The sequence below is a fragment of the Natator depressus genome, chromosome 27 (genome assembly GCF_965152275.1).
Source record: "Natator depressus isolate rNatDep1 chromosome 27, rNatDep2.hap1, whole genome shotgun sequence".
Classification (NCBI taxonomy): Eukaryota; Metazoa; Chordata; order Testudines; family Cheloniidae; genus Natator; species Natator depressus.
Window position 1 is genome coordinate 9208527 of NC_134260.1, and position 15018 is coordinate 9223544.

General features: G+C 51.8%; 1 protein-coding gene across 1 annotated transcript; it reads right to left on the bottom strand.

Moving 5' to 3' along the window:
• Positions 1–4760: 4760 nt before the first annotated feature.
• Positions 4761–14550, bottom strand: DLX4 (distal-less homeobox 4). Its single transcript, XM_074940513.1, has 3 exons — positions 14226–14550; positions 8461–8654; positions 4761–5414 (listed from the first exon to the last, which is right to left on the bottom strand). The coding sequence occupies exons 1-3, from the start codon at positions 14533–14535 to the stop codon at positions 5163–5165; spliced, it is 756 nt and encodes a 251-aa protein (XP_074796614.1). The 5' UTR covers positions 14536–14550; the 3' UTR covers positions 4761–5162.
• Between the last annotated feature and the right edge of the window lie 468 nt (positions 14551–15018).

Consider the following 15018-nt stretch of genomic DNA (forward strand, 5'->3'; position numbering starts at 1 on the left):
TGATGTGCACGGCTATATCTTCCCCTGCGGGGGGGTTAAAGAAGTAAATGGTGTTATCATGCAAAGGCTTTGACATGTGCGAAAAGGGGGGTTTCCTGTAAGTACGAGAGGCTGGCTAATTGGCAACTCCACGCAGGTGGGCTTGTCAAGGCGTTTGGTAAAGGACGCCGGGGTGTGCTCGAGCTACATCTTTGGCTGTTAATAAAATATGTCTCCATGCTGGACCGCATTTCCCCCTGTCGCTACAGGGCCTGGGGGATAGAGCATTGCTCCGGTCACTCGGCAAACTTTGCCCCAGGGGTGCGGGGCTGGCTTGGCAAAGCGGACCGGGGCCGGGGCCGGGGCCGGGACCCGAACCGGGAAAGCCAGCTTCCACTGTTCCACCCGTGCGCGTCTTCATGGTAGCGGAGGCTGCGCAGGGCGCCGGCTTAGGAAACTTATTGGGGTTTATTTTTCGGGGGTGGAAGAACCAACGAAATCCTTCCCCTCCCCCCCCCCCCAGCGCAGCTAATCCTTGATCTAACCGCTTAGCATCCCGACCAATTCGTGCATTCCCGCTTATATTTTTGCCTGATCATTTGCAGGCAGATATTAGGACGAACCAGAGGCCGGAGGCTTCCAGGGTCTTTGTGCCGCTTTCCCAGCAACACGAACAAATAAATCAGTGCCACTGGGGTCGTACCTGGGGAGGAGGACTGCAGTGACTAGGACAGTGTTTCATCGCCCCCCCCTCCCCCATCCCTCACCTCGAGGATTTGGAGTGTCTGTCAGATTCTTTCCTCCCACCCCTGTTTTTGCCAACACTCCCTTTCAGATATGACAGGTTTCAGAGTAGCAGCCATGTTAGTCTGTATCCGCAAAAAGAAAAGGAGGACTTGTGGCACCTTAGAGACTAACCAATTTATTTGAGCATAAGCTTTCCTGAGCTACAGCCCACTTCATCGGATGCATTCAGTGCATTCATTCAAATATGTTCTCCCTTGTACGGGAACCCCACAGACATTACAGCACCCAGTTCCAGCAACCGCATGTCTCCGCTAACCCCCCCCCCCCAACCAATCCAGATATGAAAGTTGTCTAAACTATCGGGCATCGACAGAAGGTAGAATTCAGCTGACAATCAAATTCCTTCCTTTGGTTTAAGAGGGACTCTTCTAAGTAGACCTGGCCCTCAAAATGTAGTTGGGGGGAGGGAGGGTCAGGCATTTTGCAAACTTTAGAATCAATGAAATACGCCCCTTGAAAAGGCCAGTGACATCAGCGTTAAAACCAACTCGCACCTCCTCTGTCTGCATCCCGAACGCTGGCCTGGGAACAACAATGTGAAACTGACCAGAAAGGGACCCTCGAGTCACGTGAAATTTACCCGTCTGTTCGCGCTGTGAGGAATGAAAAGCTGTGTTGGTTGATACAGCACCGAGCACCATGGGGCCCTGGTCCACCACCCGGGCTCGTAGTCGCGATGGTAATAATAATCCATAGTGGTGAACGGTTATACAGGGGCCATTCCCTTGTGCACTTCTGCACATCCGTGCAGCGTGGTTTAAAAGCTACCACATGGGTGTGGGTCGCATTTGACATCCGTTTTGAGCTGGTGCACACGTACAGGAGGCCAGATTAAACGATCTCCTCTGGCCTTAACCTGTACACACGACCCCGCACGGTGCAGAACCAATGCGAATCGGGGCCCCGGCCTTTTACCGGCTTCTCCTTTTACCTCGGAAGTTCTCAGCCACACAGGTAAAGACATCCGCATTTGTAACCTGCGGCTTTGTTTCTCGGCTTGTCTCCCACTGCTGTGCAGTGCCGGGGCTGACACCACTTCGGTGATCCGAGTTAGTTTGAAACAAGGAAGGGCTGCATGAGCGTGTGACGCTAAAAAGAGGGGGACCCAAAGCTCAGCCTCCCCGGGGATTGGTCTGCGTCGTAAAGGCAGGATTTTTACATCTACCTGTCTCCATACACCCCATCTATCCGTCCACACACCCCGTCTATCCGTCTATCCGTCCATCTCCACACACCCCATCTATCCGTCCATACACCCCATCTATTCGTTGATACACCCCATCTATCCGTCCATCTCGTGCAGATCATGCCTTCAAGATACATATGAAATCGATAGTGTCTTTGTGAGCTGCTCGAGTCAAAGATTCTCCTTCTTTCGTAGAAATACTTGGAGCCCTTGTTAATGTGGCCTTGCTCGGAAATTGCGGAGGCCAAGAGGAATGAAAGAGAAATCGAAACCGAGCCGGGGGGATAAAGGTTCTTTTTATTCCCAGAGACTATAACAAAGCGGGGTGGGGGGGGGATCTAATGACCTGGGCGAGATTTAATGGGCTCTAATTACACCCCAGCGATAATTTGGAGGTGTTTACACCGACCCTTGAATGGTGAAGCGAGCAGAGCCCTAGGTCAGCCTCCCCCTTAAAGGACAGCTGGCAAAATCGCGCCCCTCCCCCCACTCATCCTGCTGGGAGATTCCCTCCAACTGGATGCGGGGTCGCACCCACAGCTTCAGCCGCCGCCACTCCCCTTTCCACAGCAGGACCCTCGGAGCGGAGACACCCCCCCGCCTCAGCGGAAGGTTCGATCCTGCGCCTTGAAAGGGCGCCCAGGGCCCGCAGCTGCTCCGAGTGCCGCCGCGGTCAATCCGGAGCCACTGGAGGGGGGGGGTTACTCCGGATTTACACCTCAGAGCAAAATCTGGTCCCGCCTAACAATGCGGCGGGATCCTGCTCCTGGAGTTCTTAAAAGCCGCTAGAGGTAGGTATGATTAATATTATTAATAAGTGTGATGATTATTTTCCTCTCTCGGAAATAATGTCCCGATATTTCCTCCTCCGCACCAGCCTGACGATTGAGCTAATTTTTTGCGGGTGCCCAGCGGCGGACTACGAGCCTCTCTGAAAATGGGGCCTTACAGATGTTGGGCCCTGAAGCCCGAGTCTCCAGCACCCTCCCCTCATCCCCAGCCGCGCAGAGTACTTGGGATCTGGTAGCATTTCACCTCCAAGGTGCAAGGCTGGTCCTGCCTGCGCCAGGGCTCTTTTGTGATGTTGGCAACCCGGACATTTGGTGGGTATTGGAAAGACAGCAAGAGACGATGGGGGGGGGGGGGGTTGCTTCTTAAACAATTATATTTGAAAGGAGGGATCCATTTCTCTTCACAGGAGATTAACTTTAAAAAAGTAAGCCCCGCTCCTGTAACCTGGAAATCAAAGGGACCTTTGGCCATTAACTAACCTGGAAGCAAGATCAGGGCCTAGAATTCGTGTTGCCTCTTTGCCTGGGAGAGGGAGTCACTCCTTTCATGGGAGAAAGCTTCCCTTGCATCCGATGCAGTGAGCTGTAGCTCGCCAAAGCTTATGCTCAAATCAATGCGTTAGTCTCTAAGGTGCCCCAAGTCCTCCTTTTCTCCTTGGAGAAAGGCTTCCCTTTGCCCTGTACTCCTCGGCACAGCTGGAGAGCTAAATAATAAACCAGTAGTAACCCCCCAACCGGAATTTTCTCATAGCATAAAACGCAAATGCACTTCTCTTGCATTGTCCGCATCGGAAATTCGACCCCTGCCCTAGGTCCCTCAAAAAGCTTCCCAGGAGCTTTGGATCGGGCCCCTAGGGAAATAAAACGCTCATTCTGCGGCCCCCCCGCCTCGAGCTTGTTCAGCCTGGAGCTCAGTGCTCCCTGATTCTGCTTTGCAGACCTCGGTCCCTTGCTGCCTACATTTTACTACCGGTAGTAAAGTTAAGCGCCCGCGCAAACGTCCTCAGCCAGCAGGCCCTTGTCCCAAGCAATCAGAACAAAAATTCAAGCAAGTATTCATAGAATATCAGGGTTGGAAGGGATCTCAGGAGGTCATCTAGTCCAACTCCCTGCTCAAAGCAGGACCAAGCCCCAATTTTTGCCCCAAATGGCCCCCTTGATGATTGAACTCACAACCCTGGGTTTAGCAGGCCAATGATCAAACCATTGGGCTATCCCACCCCCCACTGGATTCTTTTTACTGGGAAAACACGGAAACAATTCTTGTTAAAGAAAACATTTCTCCTCAACGTTTTCCTGTAGTGACCAGGGGAAAACCTATTCCCCCTCCTTAGACCAGAGTTGAAAAATTACATTAGAAATGGGTATTATAAAATGTGGGGGGGGGGGTTTGGGGGGGGGGGCAAAAACAGATCGGAGGAAAGACATTTACTATACAGCTTTACACCCTATTTATAAAGAGAAACAACATCATAACAAAATGTTATTTATAAATAAATCTTTGCCAGCCAGGAGGGGAGAAACCATGGCTTCAGGTGGGCGGGTACAGGAGGGGATTAGAGATCGAATGAATGTGGAGAATGTGTGTTAAATCGAATCACAAATTCTTCCAGAAAGAAATCCCCACTGTTTGGTGGCTAAAACTGAAAGCGAACAAGTTCTCTCTCTGCCTTTCGGGGGGGGGGGGGTGCGCTTTATAAAAGGCCTGGAGGGAAATTACATTCCTCAAACTCTTCTGAGTCACTGTCTGTAAACACAATCCTGGTATTAAAGCACTTTAAAAATATTAACAGCAGGACACTCAAATGTGGAGTGAGCATTTGCTTTGCAGTATGGAAGAGTTTATAGAGAGATTTATATACACATATATATAGTTTTCAAAGTAGAAATCTGTGGATGTGTATAGAATGGGCTACCTACAGCACAAAAAGGGAGGAGGGTAATATTGGATAGTCGATAAAGTCTTTATCCAAGAGAGGGAGGGATTGGGGGGGGGGGTAGATTGTCAGATGATGTAAATTGCCCGAGTTCCATTGACTTGGCACCAGTTAACGCCCATTGAGGATCATCTCCTCCCTCTTTACATTCCTGAGGAGCAGAGGAGAAAAAAAGCCAGTCTCTGAACACGTCCCCAGACTCGTGAACAATTTCTTCGTAGGTTTTCTTTATTCCTGGCAGGGATAACATCATTGCTTTTGCTCTCCTCTGCTCTATGCAAATGTCAGCATCAACTCCTCACAGAGGTTCCACGTTCTCAGGAGAAGGCCTGGAGAATTTTCCCATGTGGCCGGCGGAACTCCCGGAGACTTGATGGTTTCATAAGTTCCTCAAAGAGCTGAGGGCTTGTGTTTCTTTTTCTGGGGGTGGGTGGGGAGGAGGGATCAAGGCAGAGCCCAGTGTCACATCATATGTGGTCTTGGCATGGCGTCTTGCTGGTGTGGCTGATACCAAGGTCCAAAGCTGTTGATGTAGCTGCTAGGAGGGATCGGGGCTCCTTTGCCAGCCATGGAAACGTCCCAGAGAGCGGGTATGTTGGGTGAGCAGGGGGACAAGGATGCAGAATTGTGGAGGTGCTCCCCTTCCTGAACGCTGGAGCCCTGTTTCATGATCTTCTTGTACTTGGAGCGTTTGTTCTGAAACCAGATCTTGACCTAGGACAAGGAGAGGAAAGAGTCACCTAACTACAAAGATGCATCGGATGAAGTGAGCTGTAGCTCACGACAGCTTATGCTCAACTAAATTGGTTAGTCTCTAAGGTGCCACAAGTCCTCCTTTTCTTTTTGCGAACTACAAAGATGTGTGTGTGGGGGGGTGCTGTATACTCAATTAGCAGCTAGAATGGGGGGGGGTCTGGAGTGTGTGTGGATTCCCTGCCAATATCTCTCCGGCTTGTCACTCCCCACCACCCAAATAGGAGAGAGAATATACATACGTTGCAAGGCAAAATAAATCCCCCCCACCCCGCCGCTCTTTCCCGGTCTGGTCTTACAAACGAGCCCCAAAGCCCTGAATCGCCTGAGCTGGGGCCGAGCGGCGGGTGGGGAGATGCGTTGGCAGCCGGTTTCCCGACCTGCCTCTGCTCGCAGGCCTGCAGCTGAATGCACTGTGCTGTCTGACACCCCCCCCCAGCCCCCCCAGCCCCTTCCACCTCCAGCCAACGCCCCGGCACCGTTGTGTTCACGTGGAAAGCGAGCCCCAAAGTCTCAAGCGTCCGCTCGTCAGCTGGGCCCCGTGGGGGCCACTGCAGTGGGGGCCGGGGAGCAGACTCTGGTCTGGAGAGGAAAGATTTTTAATTGATTTCTGCTTCCAAACGGAAGGGGCCAGCGCGCACCAGGGAGTTTGCTGGTTTATTGTAAAGCGCAGATTCCCAGGAGCTAGAGAGAAATGACGGGGTGCGGGGGGGGCTGTAGTAGCTGATTGCAGTGCCGGGGGGGGCTAATTGCGAAGGGTAGGGCGGGGGCCCCGTGGAGCGCCCCGGTTGTGAGATTTCTGGCGTACAAAGCAGCAGCTGGGCGTGGAGCCTGCCGCGGACGGGGCTTCCCGAGCTCGGGTCCTTTCTCCGTGAATCGGTGCCGACTACCCCGGCTACCGACCGGCCTCCCTCGGGGTGCCCCCGGGCGGTCCGCCAGCCATAAGGCCCGCCCGACTTGGGGGAAACTAACGCACCCTGGCTCTGCTCCAGCTGGCGTGGAAGCCCACGGAGGAGGCGGGGGGGGAGTGCTGGCTTCGGAGTGAAATAGGAGCCGGATCGGGCCCATCCTCAGGAACAGGTGACTACGGGAGAGGCGCATCTTAGGCGGCGTCTCTGCGCAGCGCCTCGGGCTGGTCTGCTCCTGGAGCCCGAGCCTGTGTCCGGGGCGATGCTTGGGAAAGTGCCTTAAAATATCCGGGCGCCACTGAAGACAATGGCAAAACTCCCGGGGGGGGGGGGGGCGACGACAGGATCCCCCCTGTGTGTGGGGGGGGGGCTTCTGCTTTGACTGTGAGAGGACTGCGCCGAGGGGAGTCACCGGGGTGGATGGCAGAGGAGAGAAGGAGCATAAAGGAGGCTGGGCTGGGGGGAACCGCGCTGCGGTTCTGGGGGCGGGGGGGGGGCAGCCCCATTTCATAACGCCGCGCAGCGCGCAGCTGACTGGCTCTTTTGACAGGGCGCTGCTTTGCAGGTCCTCACTTGCCTCCTTTGTTTTTTTATGATGATGATGATTATTAAATCTCGTTGCCCGTGGCTGTGGACTGATCCCTCGCGCCTGCCTGTCTGCATCTCTCTCTTCAAAGCCGTTCACCCGTCTCTCTTTGCTCCTGCCCCACGTTCCCATCCAGCTGTGCGGAGCCACGGCCCAGCTGAGGCTCGGGCCCCAGGATGGGGACAGGATTTACTCAATCTACCGATTGCCTCCCCCGAAGCCCCTGCTTGCTCATTTCTCCGGGGTTTCCTCTACACCATTTTTAAGCCAGGCGGCCAAGATTTTGCTCTCCAATTCCATCCCTGTAAATCCGGAGTCACTCCGCTGCAAAGGAGCGAGTCCGAATTCACACCGCTGAGAGCCAGCATTCGGTCCAATCTCGTTGTTGGGGCTAGTTTCTGGTCTTTGTTTTTGTTTACTTATGCCGGGGACCACTGGGCTTCCCGAGCGAGGCTTCACGGTTGTCTGATTTGTTTCTTCTGCACGTAAATGAAATGGAAACGAAACCAGCCGAGCTCCGGGTTTCCTTGGGGACAGAGCTGAGCAGCCGCTCAAAGGGGGGCTGTTTTTCCCTGGCAGGCAGTATCCCCCCGCCCACCCTGCAGAAGAGTTTGTCAACCTCAGATAGACAAACATCCCCATCCTCGCTGAGAAATAACAGAACAATTAAAGGAAATGCCTCTCAGCTCGGGAGCAATTCCACAGGGCTTTGAAGACAGAGAAAGAGGGCGAATGGGAACCACATGCGACAGAAGGGGGCCGAGGCGAAGGCGCCGGAATTAAGGACAAATCATCTCACACACACACACACACAGAGAGAGAGACGGTGCAGAACCAAATCCAGCCCAGAGTTACCCCAGGGAAGCCAGAGGGAGAGCGGGACAGAACTGAGCTCCATCGATCCGGTGATTTGGCCTTGTTTTCTGAATCGCAGGGCTCCTAGGGTTTTCCTCGAGCCAGATCCTTCTCTCAGTTACACCCCTACAACTGCAGAGTCAATACAGATTTACTTCTGAGCAGAATTTGGAATGATCTATTTTACAAAGATGTGGAGATGTGTGAGAGAAGGCAGGGCCGGATTCTGGTCTAAACAAGTATGAATCCGAATTAACTGTTGATGTACAGGGATGGAACAGAGGCTGGAAGTGGCCCAATGAAAGCAAACGGAAGGAACTGCATGTATTGTTATTTCTTATACACTAGAGAGATGGAGCCAGATTCTGCTCTACACAGGGTTAAATCCGAATTAGCTTTGAACTTTCATGGCTGTAACTGAGAGCAAGATGTGACTTAATGAAACCAAACGCAACTCTGCCTACTATTTTGTTGTACGTTAGAGAGACAGGACCAGACCCTGCTTCCAGTCACACCCCTGCAAATTCAGAGTCAATCCGGATTCGCTCCAGTGTAGAGCAGAATCTGGCCCCTTGGCTAAAGTCCAGCTGTTGCCAAGGGCTCAGTAGGGGTTGGATTGGGTCTCAGCCCATCCCCTCTGGTTCTCCCGAGCCGGTACCTGCGTCTGGGTCAGTCCCAGCTGCGCCGCCAGTTCCGCTCTTTCAGGGAGGGCCAGATACTGGGTCTGCTGGAAGCGCTGGTTGAGAGCCTGGAGCTGCAGGCTGGAGTAGATGGTGCGGGGCTTGCGGATTTTCTTCCCTTTGCCGTTGATGCGGATCTCGCCGTTCTCGATCACGGTGGTTTTCTCGTGCTCTGGAAAAAAAATAAAAAATAAAATAAATCACGGGTGGATGAAAAGCCTCGATAAAGCGAGAGCGACTGGCAGCCTCCGGAATGGGGGGAGGGGAGCCTGGTGCAGAGAGGCCAGAAAGGGGTGATAAGCGGATCCCGGAGATCCAAAACCTCCCCCCCCCAATCCACAGGGAAGAACAAAGGGAGGGAAGCATCCCGGGGCTGAGCCACCCCTATATGGCGTGGGACGCTGTTTAAATGCCAGAGGTTGGTTCCCACACACTTCGTCCACGCCAAAAGACGCTCTTGGCCCAGGATCGGGTCCCCGAATCACCCTTATAAACGCTGCAAAATGACCTTAAAACAATGAAAAGAGGTTTCGTCTCTTTCTCTCTCTCTCTCTCTCTCTGTGTGTGTGTGTGATTTTTCCTAGCCCTGGGAAGACGGGGGCGGGAGGGGAGCAAAAATTTGTATCAAATCTGCAGTTGAGGGGAGTAATTAACAGCATGATCTGGCTCGGGGAAAGCCCTCGGAGCCCCGTGGTCTATTGGTCACCCATCGGAGAACAAGGCCAAATCCGTTACACCGCTCAGAATCGCCCCTTATTCCGGATTGACAGCTGAATCGGGCCTAAGGGGAGCAAAGGAAGCGGTGTGTCTTCTTGTTGGTTTTTATTGATTTACAGCTCCTGGACGTTTAAGCTTGGGGGCGCATCGAGGTGTCAGCCTCATTGCATCAGGCCCAGGTATTTCTCCTGAACGGTCCCACAGCCGACCCTTCCCCCGGAGAAGGTGGTGGGCTGGCTGGGGCGTGGTACAGCCCGTCCGCAGGCTGCCCCCAATTCTACAGGAAGATCCTTCAATCAAAGGCTTGTCTCGGGGGGCCCGGGGGGTTGTGTGTGTAAAATACTGCTTAAATTCTCCCAACAATTTGTATTTTAAAAATCCCAATCGATCGGACAGGGCAGGGAAAGAGGGGGAGAAAACGGATAGGACCGTGACCCCCCCTCTCCACACCCCCCTCCCCAACAGCTATAAAATAGATCCTTTAAATAAGTGGCATATTATATCAAGTATTATAGGGTAAATCTAAGCCACTTAGCCATATATCCTATTCAGAAACCTCTTTCTTCCCTGCAACGGAGCAGACCCTACGCTACGTGACAGTCCCTTAATTAGCAGTAATGAGGAGACGTTTATTAGTTCTGCACAAAGTAGAGGCGTCTCCCTATCCGAGTTTGCTGATTATGAATTCTGCTGGTGTCGCACGTACCCGGCTCTGCATAGGCCGCTCTGTGCTTTTCATTTTCAGGTGTCTGTCGCCCCCGCCCCCATTCCCCCTTGAGCAGGTGGCGGAGAATATCCCAAAGCTATATCGCGCGCCGTCTGGGGTTCCTTTCCGGTTTAGACTCTTGGAAAGTGAAGCCCCTCTCCTGTAAAGCTTTAAGCCCCTGCTTAACTTTATTAACGCAGCTACCCTGCATTGTAATCACTCCCTAATGAGGTCTGACAGCTCCCATCAGCTAAAGATCTGTCCCAGGACTGGTCCCCATGGATCTCGGTCTATGTATTTGTTGCTTCCTTTTGTTAATTCGGCTTCATCTCTCAGGCCGGGCCGTTTATACTTTATAATCAAGTTCTGGAGACACCCTTGCCAACGTCACTTCGGTTTTTTAACAGCGCTGCATTGTTAGATTATATAACTTAGATTAGTTTATGTTAGATTATATAACTTGCAAACTGTAGAGACGGTCTTTATACACGCAAAATTCAAGCCACTGGGAAGTTTGAATAGAAAGAATTCAGGGCAGGGCACTTTGCTCTGTTAAATTTATGTGGGTAACATCAAAGCAGGGTATAAATTTGTTATAAAATAATGAGCTACTTATTCACTTCTCATTCTCCAGCCAGCTTCGAAACGCTGCTCCACACTGTAATTAATTTTGATGGCAATTTTCTTTTTCAATCGACAAGATCGTTATGAGATCTGTACGTGCAAATGGAAAGCGTGAGGGCGCATTGAGTCAACAGAAGAGTAAAGTATAATTTTAAAAAAAAACCCTCAAGGAATCATTTAATTTCAAAACAAAAGAACTTGCTGTAAAATCTCATATATAAAATCTCAACGCTAATTAGCAAATTCCTGTTAGCCCATTGCACAATTCCTGTTAGCCCATTTTCCCTTTCTCCAGTGGTTTTGTTAACGTCCTGTCGAATTCATTTTAAAACCGATTTGCCAATGAGTGCATGGATATTTCGTTTACTAGTTTGTTTCTTTCTTTCAGTGAATAACTCGCTTGCAGGGTAGAAATCAAAAGCTTGAAAATCGTGCTATTGTGAAAGGGCCAAATGCTGGTCTAAATGACATTGATCTAAACCCGGGGTAATTCAGGTGGATTCACCCAGGCGGCCGTGGAGTGAATCCGGATTTGCACTAGAATAATTTAGCATCAGAAAATGTTTCGCCAATCGATTTGTGTTCTGTCTCTCTTTGGACCAATGGATCTGAATTCAAAATGAAAGATTCTTGTTTCCCCACGAGATGAAGCCTAACCTGTGAAAAGATTCAATAATTTTTAATAGGTGTCAGTTTCATAATTCCTCCTTAAATCTGGACGGCAATAAATTAACTGGGCGGGTGTATAGATACACACACGTTCCTAATATATTAACGACCCGTGACTTGTTCTGCGTATCGAATTAGTATTCTGGGAAGCGAGCAGAACATTTAAAAGGAACTCAAATGGAAACCCATGAGCTGCGGAGGAAATTTGAGTCGAAGTAGAGGCAGAATTTGAATAGCGTGGAGCCTGGGATTTCCCTTGTTAGGTGCAATCAGAAATAGCATGCATCTGAAGAAATGGGGGTTTTTACCCACCGAAGCATATGCCCAAATAAATCGGTTAGTCTTTAAGGGGCCCCCAGACTCCTCCTTGTTTTTGTGGCTACAGACAAACACGGCTACCCCCTGAGACTTGGTGTAACACTGGCAAATAAATGCGGGTTCTCTTCTTTGCAACGGGAATACTGAAATAAATAAGGACATATCTCATTAGCCAGGGGTACACAAGCCGCCAACCCCCTGCCACAGTTCCAAAGCGGCCGGGAAAAGTTTTCGTGATTCAAAGTTAGCGTCTCTCCGGCTCCCCGAAATTTATGGGCAACTGGTTCATCTAAATTTGCTTCCGCGGTCCGCCGCCCTCAGTCCTTCATTTGTTCCTGGGAGCTTTCGAAGAAAGTAGAAAGGGTCAGAGAGAGTCACTTCAGTTCTAGATTTGAACGCTTCAGGAGAAGAGAGCTTGAATTTTAACCCAACCCGGGGAAAATACTACTACTAATTAATAATTAACCCAATTAATAATTAAAACCCCCCGGAAGGGTTTCTGTCCCGCAGGGAGATTCTCTGCCGTTCTGGTTGGCAGTACGGTCTCGGCAGTGACTAACAGGCTCAGTTCGGAATGTGTTAATCTGTTACACGATGGCCCAAATTCTGCTCTCAGTGAAATTGGTGTAAATCCGGAGTCACTCCAGGAAGGGGGGAGCAGAATTTGGCCTCCTCGGTCTCTACGGTCTGCAGACACTTAGGGCCGAATCCTGCTGCGAAGGAACGTTGGGCAGTTGAAGCTGGATGAACGCAGGGGCAGGACGGGGCCTTGCCGAGGTTTAGCGAAATGCACTTCCATTTGAGAAGGTTCTCCCCTGGTGCACGGATCACTTTAATGACTAACTTTTTGTTACAGGGGCTCTTAAAAGCCCAGGAAAAATCGCTAAGGCAACTGCCCACATTGTTTCCGTTACCAAAGAATCCGTTCCGATAGTCACTCCGAAATCTTTTGTTTTATTTTTACAACTAGGACTTTTCTTTTTTAAATGAGGACTATACCACTGCCAGCTCTTTGCTCTCTGTGGCATCTCTATGAAGTCCTTTGCTCCTAGCCTATGCCCCGTGATTAAATATTTTGGCATTTTACCCTCACGTAATACATATGTAATTCGTTTTTAAAACGACTTCCCTGAGCGTTCCACGAACTTCGCTGCCCGCACGAAATAGCTCCAAACGGGCGGTGTAAATATATTCGTTTTAGAAAGCGATGTGCCCAAAGAACAATGGACTGTTTAAGCGCCTTCTTTACGGCAAGTTTCCTAATGCGGCTGATCTGCCACGAACCCGGTTTGTATCGCCCCTGGAATCTTGACAGGTGCCAATTAAAGGATATTGGCATTAAATAATATAAATACACGAAATGGAAAGGATTGGTTGTGCATGCCTTTCCCAAACATCCAGCCCGTGTTGTATTAAAATTAAACCTTGCTAAATGTATTTTATGGCGGATGCAGGCCTCGCCTCTGCAGCCAGGCGATGAAAGATATTAAGGTGCCATGCAGTCTAATTGTTACAAAATAAACAATTGCATTCTTCTTCCTTCTGTACGTCAGCCTCCAATTCTGGGCCATTGCAGATAAATCTGACAGATACACCAGGGTAACTGACAGGTCATTCTGGGTGTGCGCAAAGTTCTGGAGGGAAATCCCAGGCCCATTAAACTCAATGAAATCCACTGGCTTCCATGGGGCCAGAATTTTACCCCTGGAGCATAGGAAAACGGAGACGGGTTTTCTTCCTTGCTAAAAGGGAGGGATATTATTTTTCAGAAAATCGCTTCCATGGCAGATCTAGAATAAAATGCAGAAACAAATAGGAGACGTTTTCTGGTAAAGGGGCATATGTTTCCAATCTAACAGCGAAGAGAGGTTTTCGGGATATTTTAGCCAGTGCGTATTTTTTAAAGAAAATGTCCCAAAGTAAACAAAAACAAAACAAAAAAACCCACAGCCCTCGTCAACCCAGAGTCTCAGGAGAGATGCCCAGGCCCCTGCAATCCAACGCGTAGTTCCTTTGCCGGAGAGAGACGTTTTTAAGTGGGGGGAAATACAGTTGTCCTAAAAATTCGTGTTTGCATTGCGAGCGTACCAAGTTAACAGAAACATAATGTTTTTCATAAACGGGGAGAGGACTTAGGACAGTTTCCTATTAAAGGATTTCCATTGAGCTTGTAATTCTTTTTTGTTTGTTTGGGGGGGGGCAGAGGTAGTATCTCGGTTTTGTCAAAATTATTATTTTGTTCCCTTATAAGGGGGGGGGGAGCTTTAGAAAACTCGCAAAAGGAAGCTGTAGCAGGTCTGGCGTAAACCCCTAGTTAAAGAGAGGGCTCAGCTAGGTGCTCTGAGACGAGCCAAAAGGGGGGGTCAGAAGTCTCCTGCGCCGGGAGAAGGCTACTTTCAACTCCAAACTCTGAGCAGAGATTCGCCTCTCGGTCTGATGCTTGGGTCGGAGGAACTGCCAGATACTTTCTGTTTGTAGCAGCGGGGGAAAGAACTCTTCCTGCAAAGGGCTGGATTATAGACGGAGCCAGAGAGAACCGGGGCCCGGGCCTGGGGGATGGACAGCGGATGGGCACTCGCAAGGGGCTAGGGGGCACCCAGAGGGGGCTACACGAGTGGGCCGGCGCTGGAGGCTGGCAGGACCCCCCCAGAGGGACTGGGCTGGAATAGAGTGTGCCCAACACACAGGCGCAGACCCACACCCCCTTACCTGTCTCCTCTAGTCTGCCCCGGTGCCCCAGGGCGCTGGCCGGCTGCTGGTAGGACAGATACGGGCTGCCGTGGAGATGGTGCGGGTGGTGGGTGCCGCCGGCCGAGCCGGGGTACGGGTAAGCCACGGACCGTCCGTAGGGTGCAAAGGGGCCCCCCTCGTGCAAGCCGTGGAGGGGGTAGTGGCCGTGGGCCAGGCCGGGAGAGGGCGGCGGCTGGGGCGAGGGCGGGTGGCTGTGCCCGAACTCCAGGAAGGCGGATTTGGAGGGGTCCGGCCCCAGCAGGCTCTCGGCCAGGGAGCTCATAGTCATCACGGAGCGCGGAGCCCAGGCCCGGGCGCGCAACCCGACCGGCACGGGGCTACCAACCGGACGGCCGGCGGCGGCGGCGGCTGCTGGGGCGACCCATGGCTGGGGCAGGGCACAGCCCCGCTGCTCCCGCTGCGCTTCGCCCCTCTCCCGCCCCGGCCCGGGCTGCAGGGAGCTCTCCGCGCAGACCCCCCCCCCCAGCTACATCCAGGCTCCGCAGCGCAACCTCCTGCTCAGAGCTCGCCCCGGGGGTTCCCCCTGCTCCCTCCCCGCCCCGCCCCGGGCCTCCCTGATTGGCCCAGGCGGCCAGTGACGTCACGGAGCCCTGAGGGCAGCCCCTCATCACGGTAATTAACAAGCAGGCCGGCTAATGGCAGCTGCCTTCCTGCAAGCCAGGCCGTGGGACGGGGGGGAGGGGAGGCACCGGAGCAACAGGTTTGGGCTATATTTTTTTTTGGGGGGGGGGGGAGAAGTTTAGCATAAATG

Excerpts from the sequence above, each read along its gene's own strand:
- DLX4 (XM_074940513.1), bottom strand. The coding sequence starts at position 14,535 with ATGACTATGAGCTCCCTGGCCGAGAGCCTGCTGGGGCCGGACCCCTCC. Across the intron at positions 8,655-14,225 it reads GGGCAGACTAGAGGAGACAG|AGCACGAGAAAACCACCGTG; the intron begins GTAAGGGGGTGT and ends TTTTTTTTCCAG. Across the intron at positions 5,415-8,460 it reads TGGGACTGACCCAGACGCAG|GTCAAGATCTGGTTTCAGAA; the intron begins GTACCGGCTCGG and ends TCCTTGTCCTAG.